Raw genomic sequence first — 22,671 nt, forward strand, 5'->3', positions numbered from 1 at the left:
GCACTCCCTTTAGAATTTTTTCCATGAAAATCAATTGACTGGGTAATTAGACTCAACAGAATTCAGCATCACTTTGCACAGCTGATGTTATTAGCATTTTCTACACATATTTAAGGTAAAAACAATAGGATGTCCATTGTGAAGGACACTTTTCCCTTTTTCGCTTTTATTCGATTTGGGAGTAAGGCCGCACTCATAAGTAGCGATTGTTGGAGTAGTGTAATTGCGCTCTATTCTGAATTAAAACTAACCGAGATTAACATTCACCCTTCATTAAGGACTCGGACGAAAGTCCTTGCGAACGTTTTTCACAAAAACCCATTTACTGGATGATATATACAGTCTTTTTCATAAAAACTAATTTATTGGATACTTAAAAAGTTTTTTCATAAAAAGTTCTTTAAATGTAAGGAAGCTTAAAGCAAAACATGCGGTTAAGAGGCTTTTCCTAGTGAAAGATATCAACACAGGAATTGAAGTTACCCAAAAAAATAGACACTCAATTAAAAACGAGGTATCCCAACATAAACACAAAATTAAACTCAATGGAAAATGAAACAGTATTTCTGTGTTTAACCAAAGGCAGGTCATTAAGTTTTAAGTCACAAAGAGTGAAAAATCGGTGAAAAGGTTTGTCAAGCATTGATTTCCTCGCAGTCGTGCAACTGTTTTATCTCAAGGAAGGAAACTTTTTTAAAGGAAAATTCCTACGAACTCGTCTCCATTGTTTTACTCGAGGGTTTTCAGCATCAGCGGGAAATTTTTCGCACAGCTTGCGTTTCGCTGTTTCATTCCAATTAAGTGGCCATAGAATTGTTTTAAGCCTTAGTGAAAAATCGTAATTGTGTTGTCACAGAACCTCAACCAAATATCAAGCTGTAATATCGTTTTGCAAATATTGCCCTTTCCCCCATGACAATTAAAAAGACAGATTTTGAGTGGATTTCAAACTTGCATTTTTTCTTAATCACAGGGCTCGGTTGTTGATTGTGTTTACATTACACAAAATTCACCATTTTTGAGTTTAAATTTCACTCCTCTACAGGATGAAAAATGCATCAATTTATCAAATCATTCGTCACTTTTGACTATATTTACATGGCTCAAAAATCACTTTTCTGAAAATTAAAAAAGATGGATTTAGCGTCAGTTTACATTCCACATTTTTCTTGACCACAGTGCTCAGTTAATGGCTGTATTTACACCACGCAAAATTTATCGTTTTTATATTCAAATTATCGTCCTCTATTATGTATAAAATGCATTAATTTATCAAAGGATTACTGAACTTTTAACTACGCTTATATTGCTCAAGCTCTTTCCTAAAATTTCGCGGTTTCGTGGATTCGAGCCCCCGATTAAATTAAAAAAATCATATTTTTAGCAATGGAAAAGATGGTGTTTGGGAACATTTATTTACATTATAGGAAAATCTTTACTTATTACGTTACAAAAAAGCTCAGTCAATATTTCGTTGCCTACAAAATTACTTCGCCGAAACTAACTCAAATAGCTAGGACAGGCTTTTAACGGAAAGGGTGATGTGCTTTAAGGGCTGACGTTCCTTTACTTTAAATGAAGAAAAATCCGCCCTTCCTAGCTTGGAAATTTCGGCCTTTATAATACTTGACGGCACGCTTAAAATGTATTAATGTTCGTGAATGTCATTACTCTTTACGGAATAATTTGCATCTTATGGGATAAAGATCTGATCATTCTCCATAACGATTCAACTTCGAAACTAAATAATTGAAAAGGGTCTCCCAAACACAGGTGGCTTTTAATAGGAAGAAGTATATTTATGTCAAGCCAACGGGAAAAGAAACTACCCAATAAAATATCGGGATGAGCTAAATTCCTTTGGGGAGAAATCGGGAAATAAAGGAGACTGCGAAGCCAAATATTCAATTTCGCTTTTGGTGGGAGCGCGTGCGAGAAAGGGAAACTTTGGAAAACGAAACGAAAATCGCTGTTATCGGATTTTGGCCGTAATTAAGGATTAGGGGACTCCAGTGGGACATATAACTCCAAACACACACATTTTTCGGTAAAATAAACCTACTTTGAGCAATTTTTGCGGAACTAATCCATCTAAAACGAGCAACAGTTTTAGCTCTTGTGAATTCAATGATGGAAATAAAACACTCAAAGAGATAATTTATTGAAGGAGGGAACGCACGGTTTGCCACAATAATGTGAAAGTCACACGCGACCTCACGTATGCTCTATTCGTAAATCTTGTTGTTGCGAGGAAACCATATTTTATTTTTCGGCTCAATTTTCAGACCTTGAGCTGTGAAATATTATTTTGAGATAAAAAGGGGTTTTAAGATTGAGAACTATAAGGCTAAAATGCACTTTTATTGTTTGGGCTTCTTGGAATTTTCTGAAAAGGATCAAGTTGAGAAGGAATATTGTTTGCAGTTGCACTGAAATCGTCGAATGGGGAGTGTTTTTCGACACGCGATAATTACCAGAAATGTTGCTAACGTATGGTTAAAGTCTAAAGGGCAATTCCTTATCGAAATTTTTCTTACAAATTATTTGATTGAGAAGTTTGTACCAAGCTTGAATTTGAAAATTCTACGTCCATTACGAAGGTCACTTCCCTCTTGCAAAAAATGTTCATGAAAAATTGATTAATCGTGTTCTTAAGGCTTTTATAATTCAATCGATATTGACCGAAACAATGCTATTTAAATTTCCCACGTAGATTTTGGGTCTGAATGTTATATGTTCATTGCAGAGGACACTCCCCTCTTATAATTTTCCACAAAAAATTGGTTGATTGGGTACTTAGGGTCATTAAAACTTAAAACCGAAATTGGCATAAATAACGAACTCAATTTTCCTCATGAAATTCCTCGTAAAACTCCGACGAAATTACATTATAACATTTACTCCAAGAATAAGATCATAAAAATACCTTTACTAAAATGTCCTCGTCAAGGTTTTTTTAATTAAAAACTCTTGTCCCCAATCGCTGCCATTATAAACTTGGACAACAAACTTTCAATTTCTTTTTTAGAGTACACTATGACGTGCCTCCAGGCAATTTTCTAGCTGAGTCGAATTCATTAAATCGTATTTGCATGAGAAAAGCCCTGAAAAAGTTGGCAAAATTAGACCCTGTATGCGGTTAAACAACGGGTACTGTACACACTGAAAATGCAAATACTTATTATATTACATTTAATTAAACCACTGGCTGTTTGAAATGTTTCTCCATTATTACCGAGTTTAACGCGGTTTGTGCAACACAATTAGTATTGACTTTTTATTTTGTTTAGACGTTATTAAAATTGCTAAAAACGACGTTAAAGCATTAATTAATAAAGTGTCTAATTGGTTAATGGACTGTACTCGTATGTGTACATCTGGATATAATGACAGATAACGTGATATAGGCTGCTGGCTGACCCAGGAGGTCATGGCGCATTATGTAATCTGTTTGATATCTCCATTTAATGGGCCAGAAGTCCATTTACGGTTATTATTATGCCATTTGAGGAACCATGAAGCATATACTATTATGAAATCATAATCAAAACAACTTTCTATTGTTTATATAATATGAAACAGCATTACGAGAGTTTGAACTTAAAACAGCATAGATGGTCCTACACAGAAATCAGTTAGGATTTTAATCAAAAAATGTTCCTCATCACGATGATCGTAAAGGATAAAATTCCTGCAGTTCATTGTCGTGAACGGGGAAGGAAAAGATAACCGGAAAACTCGAGGAGAGGAGGAAATTATTAGGTTTTAACGTCTTTTAACAAATCGTAAATTTTGCGTGCTAAATGTTCCAAATAAGACGTGACTGGAGGGAATTTAATAGCATACCTCCTGGTAATCAAATGAAATGCGAGGGATAATGTTGACTTTGGAAGACAAAACATTTAGGTAAATTACATTCCTTTGGAGAGAAAACATAATAACGATTATTAAAAAAAAACACGACTTATACGCATATGGCTTATTGCTTCCCGTTTCTAATGCACTTGCCAGTTCCTCGATTTGCATAATCCGGCTTACAAAAGAGAGATCCTTGTAATCCAAAGGATTACCGACTCTATTAACAAGAGCTATCAATTAAGCAAGAACGAAGCCCTTTAACCTCAGCCATTGCAGATTTTCAACAAATGAGCTGGAAAGGTGCCTCACTATAGGTACACCTGATTGATTTGTGACAAATCAAACCCTCAAATAGGTAGTTGCATAAATTATTCGGGATTGAGTGTGGCTTAAAGGGGATATAAAGGGTTACCATTTTTTCCTGGAAATATGCAATTTCAGGAAAACAAATACATGCCTATGCTGCATAATTAGGCTTACCGCACGGTTTACCAATTAACGGATGATTTGATTTAATCATAGAACAATTAATAAGCTAATAACCACATGCACACTAAATATTTAGTTCGAATAGCTGTGTGTGAATGTTTGCATTGCAAATGTGCTCAATTTGCATGAAAAATGCCCAAACACGGTTGTAAGGTTTCTTTTATTCTTCGATGAAATATTGGGCTATATTGACGCTGATTTTTTCAATTTTTGTTACTACGGCTCTCAAACAAAGTAAGATAGAGTTACGAGGTCCCATGTATGTAATAGACCAAACTCAAATCTGCTTAACTCCCAATTTTCAGATTATAAAATGGAAATCGTAAACATCTGAAATTTTGAATATTCTGCTGTTATAAAATAGATATGAGGCAAAATGTCGCTGTTTGTTTAAAGGCGCTGCCGTACTGTTTAGCAGCCAAACAATATCTCAAATGTTCAATTACGCTAAAAGCGTTTATATTATATTACAAAAGGAAATACTTCTTGAATGTTGAAGAAAATGTAGATGCTTATCGTGCTAGATATTGTATTTATAAAAATGCAAAACAAGGTCATCAGAACCTCGAAAATTTGTGTATTATCACATTTACGCTAAGAAAGACGATAGAAAAATTCCAAATTTGCAGGTCGTTTATTAATTGAAATATATGAACCTGCCGGAATTGAAACAAAATGTTCCTCTCAGCAAAAGCCCTTTTTACCGTTACATTAATAACACTTCTTATATGCATACAACAGCTTAATTAGCTTTTGAAATATTTCGCCTCCAACCAGGTTATTCGGTTTTCGGGTTAACATCCACTTTGCCGTTAATTATAGCCTCGCAGTAATCCAGAGCGCGCCTAAAAACTTTTCCAGCTGGTTAATCTCGAAACCCCCCGAATGGAAACAATACGATGCATTTTTAAAAACTAACATATGGGGGTGAATATCCCTTCATACTTCCATATGGTTAAACCGTTTTTTGAAGCGCTGCACGGAGAGGGCCAAACTTTTGAAGCGATAAAACACGAGAGAGGGAAGAAAATCCCAATTTTCCCCATATTTTCTCCATTAATAATATATTAACCGTGAATTAAATTTCGGTTATAATTCACCTGGGTTTCTAAGGTCTTTTTGCCATAAGGAACGTTTTACGGCGCATATTAAGTGTCCGGAAAATCTGCTCCGAAACGGCGTAATTAAATTAGGCGGGACGCCATTGGTGTAAGGGAGGCGTAAAAGTAAAGTGTCGTGATTAGTAATTACCACCTGGGAAGGTTATAAATGGAGGGAAGTTACCTTAAATGTTCAAGGAAAAATTGCGGTCTTAGTTGTGGAGGCCGCTTTTTCTAATTGGGAAACGGGAATATTTCAGCCCGGAATGATGCTGGAAAGAATGAACAAGAGCAATACCCGACATTAAAGTACGTGATTAATAATAACAATAATACTCATAGTAATAGTAATAATAATTGTAAAAAGTCTCAAAACGAAAACGGCCGATATCAAAATGACGCCATTAATCCTGGCATAAAATTCGCGGAATTTAATTACCGTTAATGCGCTATTCCGAAAAACTGGTTTGTTGTAGGTGAACGCTCAATTTGGAACGGGAAGTAAATGAAAATACCTTTGGAAACATTATTTTTCCAAACGCTGCATAATTGGAACGTCGAAAACATGATGAAAATTGAAGACACCGTTAGAATTTTTCATTTTTATGGGGCAAATAAAATTTAGAGCCATCCATGTTTATACCTGTATTAATTCCAAGTACTCTGCTCACTCGGCATAATTTTTTTTCAATTTTACTGCAAAAAATTTCGCCTCGATACATTCCAAAGCGAAATACTTTTAGGTTGAACGTACTTACCATGAGTCAAGTTGCAAAATTGCGGGATTTCATTGTTAATTTATACATTTTTAATTATTTCTCTAACATTTCATAACCATCAAGTGCAGCGAAACCCGCTTCACTCAGCCGGGATTCGATATTCGTTTGTTTCTATGGTTGTGAGTTCAAATAATGACCGCGCCGTGGCGCTTCTCGCTGCGCATTGCCAAACTTCCGCGCATTTTATTAAACTCCAGCCGTTATCCGACGATGAAATTAGATTATTATATATTTAAATTTCTATAAATGATACTAGAAAGTTATCCAAGTTTATAATAACACATTTTTCTAGTCTCCAATGTAATCTGTTCAAAGGATCTCGAGTTAAACTGGCTTAAGAACAAAAGTTTTTTTTTTGTTTTGAATAAAGTGGCACCATAGCACAGCAGTCTGAAGCACGTGTGATTGGTAGGGTCGCGTCGCCGAGTTTCTCACAATATAATTTTGCAATTACTACCGAAAAAAACTAATTAAACGTAAGTTTTCTTGGTGATTGTTATAGTAACAAAGGTAACTGGTCACATGAAGAAGGTTTAACCCCACTAAGGTCTCTTAATAATGGTTTTTGGGGCCAATTTAAAATGCTTGGTTATGGTGTTAGTTTGCCTCGACGTTGGCTGGTGTGTTTTGCTATGTTAATTCAGTTTGTGTGGGGACATTTTAGTTCTTAAATAGCGGCTTTTTATTGATATTTAGGTCTATACTCCGTTATTACAAGTGTTTTCGTATAAAGTAAGAAAAAGGAGAGAAAGTGTCGAATTTTTTTTGAATGAAAGACCTCTTGAAGTTAATGCTCCTCAGAGAATTATTTTATAATAAGGTCTCTACACTAATTTTATTGGAATTTTCTAGATGAGATACAGATACTGACCCCAATAATTGAATTGTTTCATAGACATAGATCCCATTTAAGAGAATCTAAAAGTGTCCAAATGTATTTGGTGACCCCATGTTTGATTTGTCTAGTTAGTTTTAAAAATGTAATTTTTTTCTTTATAACTTTCGTTTTTAATGTTACATAAAGTAAGTCACATCAGCCTTGGAAATTTAACATTTCTCCAGGCATTTTCCATATTGTTACGATTAATCTTCCGATTAGTTGGGTTTAGATAAATTTAAACAAATTAAATAGATAGAGTAATTAATAAAAAAATTTCTAAATTAGCTTAACCTGTAAATTTAATTAAATTCAATAAAATGGTCACATCAAAATTTAAAAAAAAACCGAAAAAATTCTTGAATTATCTCAAAATTTATCAATAGTCAAAAATTTATTAAATTAGTATATTTACTAAGTTGACAATAGCTCCTAGACATGTGCAACATAAAAATATGTTAAAATTATATGAATTAGAATTGAGAATGAGGAATAGTAGTGTAGAACAGAAGTGATATTTTTGGCACGAAAAAATTATAAGTTAAGGAAGAAACGCTGATGCCATATTGCAACACCTAAGCATTACTTACTGCAACTTTAACCATAAACACAGGAATTTCTATTTAACACGCTACATTTCCCATCAAACCAAAGCCTTTGTAACATGCTTTTTGAAGGAATTCGGACCGCAATCTAGAACTGAGCGTAATATAAAAATTGAAAAGTCTCATCCAATTTATAGTTCTTTTCTGTGTTCGACTAACCGAGGAGCCCTAGTACTCCTTTTTTTTCTCTAGAAACGACCCGTTTCGAAACTTTTAAAAGTATTGTTTGCCTGAAGTTTTGCTCCTTGATTAAAGCGTTTAAGTTACTTTCATCAATTAGTAAAACTTAATTAAATAAGGGATGTAAGTAAGTAGTTAGTTTACCCGTTTTCCCTATTGCTTTATAGATGATCTTAGACCACCCCCAGCTACTTGCCCGATTATGTTAAAAACACATGCCCATTTTCTTTGCAGAACAAAGTACACTGCACCCTCCCACCACCCTGAAACCCCCTAGCCAAAATACCATGGACTTGGACCACAAGCACCATAGTAACGATGACCCAAACGTCACATTAACTATCAGACTGATTATGCAGGGAAAGGTATGTTTTAATGTACATATTTGTTGTATTGAAAATTGTTTAAAAACAGAGAAATGATACATTCATCATGTATTTGAAACCATTAAATATAGACAACGATTGAAAGGAATAATGTATTAATATGTACATGTGTAGGTTTTTGTGAAAGAATTGGGAATGTTTGAAATTAATAAAAAATTTCAATCAGTGAAAAGTAGTTGACTAATGTAGTTCTTAACGTACTTCCACACTTTCGCAGCTCCATCTCTGTGCGTCATGTTGAATAGTCAAAGACACTTTTTGACAGATTCTACATTGTTGCCGCATTGTTTTAAATATTGTATGCATTTCTCCCAAACAGAGACCTCTCCCAGAATAGCCAGACAATTTAATTAATATTCCTGGAATACTAGGAAATATCTACCAAGTATTTAGCCAGCATATTTGTCACATAACTTTCAGGAAAGCTATATGCATAGCATTTTTACGTATCGGGAAGTTTTACTCTAGAGTTAATATGATTTATTAGTCAGACGGTTTATTATCCATCCAACATGAAAGTTTTGCCATTTTGAGGAATGTGTTTATTGGATTCCCTATGTTCCCGAAGTTATGACATTCGTGGAATAGTTTTTATTGGTTATGAGTGGAGAAAAATGGTTAATTTTTTTTCCCTTATGTAGAAATAATAATTTTAAGACATAGTTGAGTAGAACATTGCATTATAAGCACATGGCCACTGTTAAGTATTTGTGGTGACTGTTGAAAATTTTCCACTTTTTAAGTGGCGTATTGGAGTGTCGCACCATCAAACTGTATCTTTTCAATTAAGTTGTTCTTATTGATTTACCTGAACTTACGTGTAAACACAAATTATCTTACCCCAACATTTGACTTCCATAGCCTCGTTCTGACTATGACACCATCCAACGACGTCTTTCCACTTACCTGGGTCTTATTGACCTGCCAAAACGTACGTGTAATCGCACTTTTCCACATCAAACCACGATTTAATGCGAGAGAGCACGTATGGAGACCTCGTCCTGCAAAGCTTTTAGGGAGGAACGCGCTTCCGAGCATCAACAGATCACAATTTACATGTTTGTCATTGATAAAAAAAATTAATGACGAAGGTTAAAAAGAAAAATTCGAAAAAAATGGACCATAGTTGATAATAAATTTACATTATAAACATACGATAACTATCAATTGTTTGAGGTGACTGTGTTCGAAATTTCAACTTTTGTGTCAAGTTTTTTTGATAAAAAAAATATTGAAACTGAAATGAAAGACAGAATACAAAAAAGCAATTAATTATTTCATGTGGAAAAAATAATAAATCGATCTTTCTTATTATCAATTAGTGAAAGAGTACCTCGGCTAAAAAAATCAATTCACGTCGATGTGGTGTTACAGTAATACCAACGGTCCCTTTTGAAGATTGCAAATTAAAAAATTACCTGCCTTGTATTCAATAGCGTGTCAAAATAAAATTTCTGTGTAACTAGATTTAAGAGAAAACGATTTTTCTTACTATAAATTTTTAGGAAAATTCTCCATTTCGAATTCGGAACGCAGGTGGTTAGCTAATTACGTTGCAAGCATATGGCAACCGTCAATTGTTTAAGATGACTGTGATCGAAATTCCACTTCTGTTATTAAATTTTGTTGGAGAAATTGTTTATTTTTTGTTGTTTCCTTGACGTTAAAAGAGAATATAAATTAATCAAGCCATTTAATCGATCATTTCTCCGTCTACCAACTTAGTCTCGTATTGTCGAATTCCATGCGCAATTGCGAATGTTTCAGGAAACGTAGCAAAAACAAGATATAAGTAGATAAGTGTGACTGTGTGTCGCATACTTTCAAAACAAATCATTGCATATTTTGGCAGAGATTTCAGACTGACCCAGACCGCCTGTTTGTTTAAGTAGTTGGCCAGCGGCCGGCACTATCAATCTATAATTAAAATTATATTTTTAATTGGCACGTCTTAAAAGCAAAATGTTTTTCTTTGTGCGAATGACCACTAGGCAATAAAATTACGGAATAAACCGCATCTGTGCCGGTTTATTTATTACTCAGTAAACTGCGCTAACGCGTAACCAATTTATCATTCGTTTTTTTGTTGTAATAATTAAATTTAGGTCGTCCAAGACAGACGAGTAATTTTCTCTTAGAGTTGTCCATCAATTCCAAATAAAGGACGATTACCCTAATTGCAAATGTTAAATAAATAATTACGTCCCACTTCGTTGAGAGAAGGGAAACGTCCTTTTTTGACAAGCTGACAGGGGCTAGGGTCTAAGTAAATATTAATTATTGTCGGAATTCGTAATTATTGTTTTGCAAGGAAAGTTACAAATTTCCACTATAGGAGTTGGTCTGAAATTATAAATTATTGCAGCATGACGCGCATGAAAGCCCTTTCAAATCTGCCGTGCAGAAAATAAAGTAAAATTTCCTACTTAAGGATCAACTCTTTCGCAGAGGGTTTAGCAGATAAGACACACGTCGTTGAGAATGTTTTTCTCCGTTTTATTGAAATTTGTATGTATTCTCGGGCAAGCAATAATCTTTATGGTTGAACTTTTATGAAAAGAAAGTTATGTATCTATAGCGTTTTTGCTTGAAGACTTAATTTTTCAAAAATACACTGGACATCTTATACATTAAATATGAATCATAACTGAAATTTTCGTCGAGGAAAGCGATTACGAGAAAGACAGGAGAAATATGAAATTCTAGCCGGTTTCGGGCAAATAAAGGGCTTCTTTAATATCCCCCCAAATCCTATTAGGGCGTCTATGTATGGCTTTCGAAAATTATATTCGTCTGAACGTCTCGCATAAATTAAAAATTAATTCAAAAGCCGTCTCCGAAGCAAATTGTGTGTATTGTTTGACGTTTCCAAATTGCCTCAAACGACTTTGGAATACGTATAAAGCCATGAATTATGCCTTTTCTTCAATTGAGAACTAAAGTAACCAAATCGATTAATAACAGTCTTTAGGAACTTAAGGAAAAACCTTGGCATTTGATGTTAAACATATATAGTTAAATCTATTGTGTGCAAAGAAGATCCAAACAGGTTTTGTATTAGAGTAACTACAAAGAGAATCTTTTTAAATTAAGTTTCGCTTGCATGAAAGGTCATAGTAAAAACAACAGTTTCATTAATGCATTATAGCACTTGTAAACTACAACTTATTCATTAATTACGACATTAATGTTACAGAGAAGAACCAGTCATTGCGCAATAACCCTTTTAAACAAAGATCTTAGTTTTCGATAATATCTTCCACAAATACGTTTCGTAAAGTAATTCGCGAATTTGTTAACTACACCAACAGGGCCAAGATTGAATGATAAATTGTTAAAAAGACATAAAAAAAGCCGAAATATTCAATCACATCTCCTGCGGCTCCGAACTCAGTTTTGGGGGCGCTCGATCCGAAAATCACAACTCCGAAAATGTTTTTAGCTATATTAACAAGTTCCTTTCATGCCCCCCGGGACTTTTTCCTCAAATATTGTATTTTCCTCTGTTCATTTCCCCCCAGTAACAGGCATTTTTTAATCAAAAAGTAGTCAGGACGAGATGTTATCGATCTCCACGTGGCCTTAAAAAAACGTCTCCGCAAACAGCCGATTTCAGGGATCTGTACATGGAAGTCGATGTACAATAAAAAAAATCAATTACCTAATGACACTTGAAAGAGAATACGCCATTGTATTGAAGCTCATAAAAAACAGACCTTAAGGTAGTTCTACAGAAACTGAAATTCTGTAACTTGCGAGGATAGCTAGTTAAAAAATCTGGAGATGCAAAATGCGATAAGTTATTAGTTCGTTTTAAAATCACAAAAAAAGTCATTCAAACCAACTAAATTTCTTTTGAATTTTTAACAACTCTCGATACTAAGACGCTACTGTAAAGCACTCAACGAAAAACAGTCTTGAGTTTGCTCTATGGAAACAGAAATTGCCTGGGTAATTTGCGAAAAGTCAGCAGCGTTAATTTATAGTGACGAAATTGAACAAACCTTTGGAGTCTTTTGATCAAACCAATTTAATTTATTTAAATTCTCCAATGGAACCTGAAACTGGGTCACACTTTCTACTCCATACAAAAATATCATTAAAACGACTCCACAAACACTGAAAATGATGAGGACAATTAGATATCAAAAGTCAGGAACGTAATAGGTGAAAATATGTGGTGATGAATCTAAATAAACTGAAAAGTGATTGATCTTCAATGGCGTTTGAAACTAGCTGTGCTACTGTATTATTCATAGAAAGACAGATTTGGAATGGTTCTACAAAAAAAACTCGCATTTGTCAGGAGCGTTACAGACCATTATTAATAATGACGAAACTGAAGTTATATTGAAAAGTCTTAATTCAAGTTCGAACCCACTTGATTTTACCTTTTATTTAATGATGAGTGTTTTCAAGTAAGCAGTGAAGATACATATTTGCGGTGGGCGACGAATAAGGTTGGAAATCGAAAAGATCTGTATCGATTTGTGGGCTCAACAAATAATACACTTCAAGTTAAAAAAAGAAAAGAATGATCTTAGTGGCTCAACTACTGTAGGGTATGCCCTTCAAGAGTGCGAATAAATAGCTTGCTGTCTACGTGTCGTGGTATGCATGATTCATTGGATCGATGGTATTCTGCGATTCCGAGTAGTGGGAAAGAGATTGTCGAGGAGGTCCGTATTATTTAAAATTCCCAATCACCTGGACATCTCGTGGCAAGGGATAAATAAGCGTAAACATTACATATTGACGACGAAGATGAAGATATAGAAAAGTACAAGTGGTAAGGTCTAATGCCATATAAAATCAATATAAACGGAATCGTAAAACGAATTCGAATAAGGTTAAAAATTTAAACCAATAAATAGAATAAGATACTTAGCAAAATAATAAAAGTAGAATCTGTGAATAGAATACATCGTAAACAGCGAAAAATATGAGTCTGTGAATACGATACACACCATAAATAAAATAATAAAAGTAAAACCTTGCAGAAGATGCAAATCGATTAGCAAAATATTTAACTGGGAGTAAAACTTGAAAGCTGAAGGCATACAGCATGTCAAAGCTATTGCCAATAGAAGCATTTGCATGTGAGGGAGAGGCAGAAACGATTTGAATCAAATAGGAGAAATGGAAGAAGGCTTTAGAAATTTATTTAGACGCTGCCAATATTAATGAATCTCAGAAGCAGCAAGTAACATTATTACATGTGGGAGGATTAAGCTTCCAAGAAATTTATTGCAATTTGCCAGGAGCCCATGTGATAGCTGCTACAGAAGGGAGTGACGTTTACCAAATTGCCATTTAAAAGCTAGATGAATATTTTGCTCCTAAACAGAGTAAAATATATGAGAGACACGTGTTTCGGCTTCTCAAACAGGAACCAGGAGAAAAGTTCGAAAAAGTTTTGATGCGGCTCAGAAATCAGGCCGGAAAATGTAAATTCACTAACGAGGAAGAAAATTTAATAGTCCAAATCGTCGAGAAGTGCAACTCAAACGAATTAAGGAAGAAAATTCTTTCGATTAGCGACGACATCACACTAGATGCAATCATTAAAGAAGCTAACGCACTTGAAACAGTTTCGTGACAAATGGAGGAGTTCCAAAGCAAAACATCAATATTTCAGGAAATAAATAAAATATATACCAGTGACGCAACAACCTCACATTAACAAAGGAGAGAAGTCAAGTTATGCTTTAGGTGTGGCTCTTTAAACCGTCTCGTTTTTAACTGTCCATCAAAAAATAAGGTGTGCAAAAGATGTGGATACAGAGGACATATTTCAAAAAAATGTGTGACTAAGCCAAGCAAATTTAAAAAACCAAAACGGAAGTTCAAAAGTGACGGAACAAAGAAACTGAAGAGGTCAAGATAGAAACTATCAGATCCCGATGAAAGTTAAATAAATTACATTTTTCACATTGATGACGATTCCAATATCAAATGTAAGGTAGAAAAGTTTTTTTAGATATGATAATCGATTCGGGAAATAAACGTGATATAATTAAAGACGAGGCGTGTGACTACTTAAAAAATTCGAACGTAAACACGTTTAATCGAAAAAAAAAACAAATAAAATATTCATGGCTTATGGCAGTAACAAGTCTTTAGATGTTTTGGGCTGTTTTGATGCTAAAATTAGTGTTGCAAATAAAATTGAAATTGTTGCTACTTTCTTTGTCAGAAAAAATAAAACGAAGAATTTGTTAGGCAAATCTGCGGCGAAAGAATTAGGTTACTACGCGTCGGAGCTGAAGTTTTAATCAGCATTAATGCGATATTCGCTTTTCCAAAATTTAAAGACATTTTAGTAACCATTCTTATTGACGAATCAGTAAATCCAGTAGTTCAACCGCATTGGAAACTTCAAATTCCTTTAGAACATAAAGTTAATAAGCAAATTCAAAATTTATTAAACTCTGATATTATCGAACCAGCGAATGGTCTATCCAGATGGGTTTCAGCCATTGTACCAATTTTGAAACCGAATGGAGACGTCAGGATATGTGTGGATATGAGAAAAACGTACATGGCAATAATGCGAGAAAATCATCCACTACTAACTATGAATCAATTATTACAAATTCGCACAAAGCAAAGATCTTTTCAAGGTTAGATATTAAGGATACATTTCATCAAATTGAATTAAGCGAAAATTGCAGATATATAATTACTTTTATTGCCAGAGGTCTTTTTAGATATAAGCGCCTTATGTTTGGTATGTCGTGTGCGCCCAAAATGTTCCAAAAGATATTAAAAAGGATTTTGGCATCTTGTGAAGGTACTGCGAGTGATATCGATGATACACTGTTATATTTGGATGAGATCAATTGGAACACAATAAATGGTTGAAGGCCATTTTAGCAATTCTATACGAAAATATTTTACTCCTAAAGTAAAGAAAATGTACCTTTAACCTATATACCATTAAGTTTTTACATCCCGAGTTATGCTCAAGTGGAGGTAAACCGTTGAATAAATACGTATCTGTAATTAAGTTTTTCCTGGCTCCTAAGTCAATCGAAAAATTGCATAGCTTTTTAGGATTAATTAATTATATAGATAAATGGATAGCAAGTTTAGCCACCTTAACCTTAAACCTTAAAAGAAAAATTCAACACTTCAAATCAGGGAAAGATGCTGATATCAAAAAGTATTGGGGACAAAAACAAGAAAGTACATTTAGTAGTTTAAAAAGGAGATTATATAATTTACCCACTTTAGGGTATTATGACCCCAAAGATAAACCTCAGGTATTTGTAGATACTAGTCCGGTGAGACTAGGCGCCGTTTTAGTCCAGCATAATGCAGCAGGGCCCAAATTGATTGCATGTGGCAACAAAAGCTTATCTAGTTGCGAGAAAAGATACTGCCAGACCGAAAAGGAAGCACTTGCGTTGGTGTGGTCTGTAGAGCACTTCCTTATCTACTTATTCGGAAAAAAAGAATTTGATCTCGTTACCGCCCACAAACCATTAGAAGTGATTTTTGGGCCTAAATCAAAACTTTGTAATCGTATTGAAAGACGGGTATTCCTACTACAAAGTTATAAATTCAAAATAGTTTACAAACCGGGCGAAACAAATATAGTTGATTCATTGTCTAGATTATGCGAAGTCAAAATAGAAAGAGTCATTCGACAAAGGACACATTGGCCAAATTGTTGAATACTCTTGACCAGTGGCTGCACCATTAACAGAAATAAAAAGAGAAATCTCTTGGAGGTCAGGAAATCACGAAAATTAAAACTTGGCTTAACACGAATGAGTATCAGGACGCCATAAAACTTTTCCAAGCAGTTGCATCAGAGCTATATTTTTTTGACTGTATTTTACTCCGGGGAAGTAAAATAGTCATTTCTTATAAACTCAGAAACTTAGTACTAAAAGCAGCACATGAAGGGCACCCAAGCATTGAAAAATTATTTCGAACGAAAGTCTGATGGCTAAAGATTGGTTCAGGTGCTGAAAAACCAGTTCATTGCTGTAAGGGATGTACGATAATTACAAGACCAAATCCTTCAGACCCCATGAAACGAAAAGAGTTACTGACGGAAGTCTGGGTCGATATCGCGGTCGATTTCCTAGGCCATTATTTATTCGTAATTATTGATTATTTTAGTCGTTATAAAGAAGTACACATTATGATATCAATCATGGCAACAAACACCACAAAAATACTCCAAGAAATCTTTTCACGATCAGGATATCCCGAGTCAATAACCGCTAATAATGGTAGACAATTTATATTGTGACTAAATGAAAAAATACTGTAAAAACTCTGGAATAGAGCTATATAATACAATTTCTTGTTGAACAAAACAGGGAAGTAGAGAGGTAAAATAAGGATCTATTAAAACGGCTGAAAATAAATCATTCACAACATTCAAATTGGAAAGAGTATTTGTTAGATTATATGATGATGTACATTGCCAGCATCAGAACTATTCTTCAGGAGGCAATTTCGAGACAAAATACCAACTGATATCAATGCAGAAACCAGAATGATTGAACAAGAAATAAAGGACAGTGATACATTAGAGAAAAACATGGGAAAAGAATATAGTGAGAGAGAAAGGCCAATAATATTGGAGTGGGAGATAAAGTATGCATGAAAAATGTAATAAAAGAAAATAAACTAACTCCTAACTTCAATCCTACTTTACATACGGCAACGGGGAAAAACGAAAACAAGTTACAAATTGAAAATGATGAATCGAAACAACAGCTACGATGAAATGTTGTACATTTGAAGAAGGAAGAAGGAAAATAAAAGGTAATAGAACACACAGAAGACCAAAATAATGAGCAATCATGATTTCCTATGCTCAAAATAAAAGTACTAAGTAATATAGTAATAATTTAAATTATAGTTTTAATTGCTTCCAGTTGTCATGATTTAATGTTAATACATATAAGTTATTATGTTGCATGAATATCTCAACGATAGTTTAGTAGTGTTATCTTAGTTACAATTAGTTGCGTTAGTTAATGTATCAATTTTATGTTATTATCTCAATTATTGTACAAGTGTGGTAAACACAATTTTGTTAAGAAAAAAAAAGATGTAGTGTATGCCCTTCAAAAGTGCGAATAAACAGCTTGCTGTCTACGTGCCGTGGAATGCATGATTCATTGGATCGATGGTAGCATTCCGCGGTTCGGGGTAGTGGGAAAGAGATTATCAAAGAGGCGCTCGTATTATTTAAAATTCCCAATCACTTGGACAACTCATAGCAAGGGATAAATAAGCGTAGACGCTACAACTAAAATGTTGCCGCTAAAGAAATCGAAAATGTGGCAAGAGTTATTGTGGCTTATAGGTATAATTTAATTGACTTTTTGTATTTTTTTCCTTTTTTTATAAGTTTTTTTTATAATTAAATTAAAATCGAAAGAATAAAATACAGGATCAATTTTCCATTTTGACTCATTAAACAGAATTTGTTATGTTCCATTTGGAACAACAGAAGACTCCCATGTTGCCGTTTACCATCGCACATCTCGGATTGAAACTCAAAATGATTTAATGAAAAATTAAAAATTTGGCGGCAACGTCTATTTTGAGTTGTTAAGTAGCAGGAGTTTTGCCATGTTTTTAAAACAGTAGAATACTATCATATCACCATATACTCCAGAATAGACATTAAAATAAAAAACAACCCCAAAATTTAGAAAAAAGGAGCGGAATATAATTAGGAACATCCCCTCTTGCCTACTAAATGACAACTTACCTAGTGGTTTGTCATTGTTCTTTGAAAACAATTTGTGGATAACACCCCCTTTCATTAACAGAATGCCAACTACACTAGTGTCTATACCGCCCGTCTTTAAAATAAAAAAACAGTGTTAATTTCCAATGATTATTACCCATGGATAAGAAACATCTTGTTTGTCACCGCGCTAACACCCAACTGAATCATCTAAGAAATGTTATCGCTTCCAAACATACAAAAAACTTCACAACCTTTTGCAAAGGTACAGCTCATCGGTCCTAAAAATCGATACATGACGCGAAATAATATATTTAAATTTTAATGTTTTTGCATATTGGGAATATGGAAAGTTAATTTGATACATGAAATAAAATTTGAATAGCAACATCTCCGAGGGGGTCTTCTTTGGATAATTATTTATGATCAAGAAATATTAAAAAATGTTAAATATCTTGAGAACACAGATAAGACAATAATTGACCTTTATATGTTAAAGAGAATAAGGAGTCGAAGTGATAATAATTAAGTTTTTGTCAGAATAATTAAATATTTATTAAATGTTATGGAACCAGCAGTCGCAAATTGAATTTTTGAACGTGGTTGATGACAGCCTTACGTAGTCGGCATAGGGTCGAGGTCAAAGTTTCGGAGGGCTATGTTCAAAATCCCACTTTTATATCACATTGTGGTTTGAAAAATATCTAAAACTATATTTTACATTAATTAATTTCCACACAAAAATAGTACTTTTACGAACAGAAATGGAAAATCCTGCTAATATTAATTTTATTTTCAGGAAGTTGGTAGTATCATAGGAAAAAAAGGGGAAATCGTCAAGAGGTTTAGAGAAGAGGTGAGTGTTTAATTATTTTGTGGCAATTTCTCAACGATAATATTTATCCCCGTTTTGTTTAGTCTGGAGCCAAAATAAATATCTCAGACGGATCGTGTCCAGAACGAATTGTGACAGTTACGGGACCCCCCAGTTCCATATTCAAGGCTTTTTCGCTTATTGCGAAGAAGTTTGAAGAGGTAAGGTCGTTTTTGATGTTGTGTAACTTTTATTTGCTTCCAAAAATACAGGGCACACCCGCAGAGTATTACAAAAAAAACATAGGTTGATCTAATTTAATTTAAGAAAATAAAGACCTGTGAGCCACCTGTTTAATTTATTCAAATATTTATAGAAAATATTTAGTTTTGGAAAATTGTCCTTTAAAAAAATGTGGTGATACACAAAAAATGAAAAAAAACTTGTAGTGCCTGTGTCAATGTTTTCTCAAGCAGTAATTGGTATCTCGTGGTTAGCAATAACACTAGTTATTTTATCCTGAGGTGTGTTAAATAAAGCTACAAAGATATATGTAGACGTGGAATTACGTTGATCCAAATTTTACTTCTGTTATTTGATACAGATAAAGATGTTCAACTTTAACATCGTCAGTAATTTTCAGTCACTCTCCGGAACTTCGCATTTTTATTTATCACACTTTGTGTATGTTTTTCGCATTTCTCAGTGTCGTTAATCCCCTTATTTCCCGAACGTAGTGGTGTTCGTCGCAGTTCCAGGACAATGTGAACAGCGGCGTGCCGCGGCCGCCCATTACTCTGCGGCTCATAGTACCGGCCAGCCAGTGCGGTTCGTTGATCGGCAAAGGCGGCTCTAAAATCAAGGAGATCCGGGAAGTGACAGGGGCGTCGATTCAAGTGGCCAGCGAAATGCTGCCCAATTCCACTGAGAGAGCGGTCACCATTTCGGGTACCGGAGAAGCGATTACACAGTGCATTTATCACATTTGTAACGTCATGCTCGAGGTGAGTTTTTTTAGTGGGGATAAAGGAAATAATAGTTAATGTACGAAAAATCCCATAAAATGCATTTAAAATTGAGCTCAAATGCCGAAAAATTCTATGATGTATTAACTGTTAATTCTCTTAACCTTGAGGTGAAGATTTAATTGATGATTTTTCTTTGTGTTTCATTTCAGTCCCCCCCTAAAGGAGCCACAATTCCCTACCGCCCCAAACCCCAAGTCGGCGGTCCCGTGATCCTAGCCGGCGGTCAGGCGTACACGATACAAGGCAATTACGCCGTACCCGCACACGCTGACGTAAGTACCCCCCTCATTTCCCCCCTCCTCGCACCCCATCACGGTGCCGCTTTCGGGCCCGCAATGGCCGCCGTCGCCCCCCAGCCGCCCCCGACCGCCATCTTCGAGCTGAAGAACGGACCGTTGCCGGCACACGCCGCCCTCCCGCCCCAGCACCTGCTGCCAGACGTAAGTTTGACGTATTGGTGACCCCGCACCACCCTCCAGTGATATCATCGTTCTTCCTCTGTGATATGCCCCCCTTCATCTGTCTCTATCTTTAGCCCGTTTTGAACCCGCAAGGTTGTTGTGACTTAGGAGGTAGTTGGTGGTGTTATTTAGGGGTAGTTTTTCCAGGGCCTCATTCGGCGAAACATCATCTTTCCGCATCGATTTACAAGAACCTTTTGGGTATGTTTCAGATACGCAGAGTGAATCAGAAGCAAATTTCTAGCCGGAATCCGTCGTGGTTCCGAAGGCGTTTTATAAATTAAATTCAGAAAATTTTATTTCTTTATTTCTGCTTCACCCTGTATAATGTGTTTGTTACTGTCCTATTGCTTGATGACCTTCTAAAGTATTTTTTATAAACTTAATATTGTTTAATTCATTCTATATTTATTGGAAAAGCGTAGATCATGGAGATTTGACGGCAACATATCTACAAATATACAAGGTATCCCATAATTAATGGTACAAAACTGTATCACAGCTTGCTGACGTAAAAATATAAAGATTTATTTTAAAATTTGACATCCTGTATCTTTTTTGTCAATACTTTTTGGCACTGAAATCTTTTACACTAATTTTGGAACACTTTATGGGAAACATTCCACGATCGACTGCTTCTCAATCTTAAAAAAATGCCAAATTCGCATGTTTTTTTGGGGGGGGTTTTAACCTATGGGTGGTTCATTTTATCACTTACATCTGGCAGCCGGCGACAATACTAAGGCGATACTCAAGTTTTTTTATCGATAAAGAGGAGGGTAATGTTATCTTTAATTATCAAATAAATGAGTCCCTTACAGGAGTTAATTTCTCTTCCAGATATTAAGTAAAATTTATATCGAAAAGTGTTAAAATATGTACAGAAATGAAACTTTAGGAGATGCGACGTTGTTTGTTTCAGGTGGCCACTTTGACCAAGAACCCGCTTGCTGGATTAGCAGCTTTAGGATTAGGCGGATTGGCCCCTGCAAACACTGGAGGACTAAATCCTGCAGGTGAGACAGCTACTCAAGGTTGGTGCCCATAAAAGTAACATTTCCTTTCTGGCAAGTTCTATGAGTACTTCTCCAAATTTGTCCTGACAGTAATGTTTTCCTTTGTTAAACGCTTTGCCAAAAGATGTTACCTATTGCAATAGTCGTGACGTAACAGCCATTATTAGTCATATAATAAAAAAATGGCGGCTAGACAAACGACTGTGACGAAACTGCCTTTTTCGTCCGTTTGTTTCATTTAGGGAATTACAAATATATGTATATTTAAGTTTCTTTCAAAATTTTTGTTAAAAAGTATAACGTGAAGCTGGCGTAAAATTATTTTTCCATTCAAAAAAAAACATGCTTGTTTTCTCACAACGTAGTTCTACTTTTAACATTTTTTTACTCTACCAATAAATGACAAATAACAACTAACTTATCTTGTTTTTAGCACTGGCCGCATTGGCGGGTTCGCAGCTACGCACCTCCAACTCGCGCACCCAACAAAACACGAATCAGCAGACCACCGAAATGACCGTTCCCAATGAACTGATCGGCTGCGTGATTGGCAAAGGGGGCACTAAGATTGCTGAGATCAGGCAAATCTCCGGAGCGATGATTCGCATCTCCAATTGTGACGATCGCGAAACCGGATCTTCGGACCGGACAATCACTATTTCCGGTGCTCCGGATGCGGTAGCGTTGGCTCAATATTTGATCAACATGAGGTAAGTGATAATAGAAGTTGATTTCGATTACTATTATTGAGTCCTGAATGTTCGATTTTTATGTGTTTTTTTTTTGTGCGAATTGGAGCTTTTTCAGGACTTTTTCGTAGCATTTTTAAATCAATTCTTGCAACGCATAACCCCTCATTTTGTGTGACACTTCCTGCGGTGTGAAAGAAGGTGCGAGTGAAACCACTCTTTCCTGTTTTATATCCGGTGTTCGAACCTTAACCTCGGTTTTTTCAAAGCAGGCATTCCCCTGTAACATCTTTCACAAGCCTGACCTAATTCCAATTTATTTTTGAGTTCTGTCTGATACTACTAAGCGCTTCAAAACCCACACTGCACATAGGAAACAAAATAGTATACATATACAAGGTGTACGATATCATTACGGAAATATTTCAGGGGGCGATAGTACTCTGCAAAGAAAATTTAAAAATGCTAATAGACCCATGATCAAAAATACATTATTTTCGATATACAGGGCGGAAGTTTCACATTTGTTTTCATTTTGTGTTTTTATCATGCATGTGTTGAGTCAAATTTTTGAAATGTCGTACAATTATTTTCTTTAAGACCCTATATGATAAAATATCAAAATCGTCGGTAGCCATATACAAGGTGTTATGTTTTTTTTAGTC

The 22,671-nt window shown here is 35.1% G+C and overlaps 1 protein-coding gene across 9 annotated transcripts in view; it reads left to right on the forward strand.

Annotated features, from left to right (window-relative positions):
- mub (poly(rC)-binding protein mub) overlaps positions 1–22,671 on the forward strand; it is a 77,183-nt gene that overhangs the window by 21,665 nt on the left and 32,847 nt on the right. For 3 of the 9 annotated variants that reach the window (XR_010752227.1, XM_066392425.1, XM_066392418.1), the window contains exons 1-8: positions 6,600–6,702; positions 8,123–8,253; positions 18,798–18,854; positions 18,917–19,033; positions 19,550–19,816; positions 19,990–20,280; positions 21,224–21,335; positions 21,751–22,027. Coding sequence is in view for 8 of the 9 variants with exons in the window: in XM_066392425.1 (XP_066248522.1) it covers positions 8,176–8,253; positions 18,798–18,854; positions 18,917–19,033; positions 19,550–19,816; positions 19,990–20,280; positions 21,224–21,335; positions 21,751–22,027 (1,199 nt within the window). In the remaining variant the exon portion in view is untranslated. Of the gene's footprint in view, positions 1–6,599; positions 6,737–8,122; positions 8,254–18,797; positions 18,855–18,916; positions 19,034–19,549; positions 19,817–19,989; positions 20,281–21,223; positions 21,336–21,750; positions 22,028–22,671 lie in introns of those variants that run through there. The other 6 variants (XM_066392426.1, XM_066392422.1, XM_066392423.1 and 3 more) reach the window with 5 other exon arrangements.

Source organism: Euwallacea similis, chromosome 8, assembly GCF_039881205.1.
Source record: "Euwallacea similis isolate ESF13 chromosome 8, ESF131.1, whole genome shotgun sequence".
In the NCBI taxonomy this organism is placed as follows: Eukaryota; Metazoa; Arthropoda; class Insecta; order Coleoptera; family Curculionidae; genus Euwallacea; species Euwallacea similis.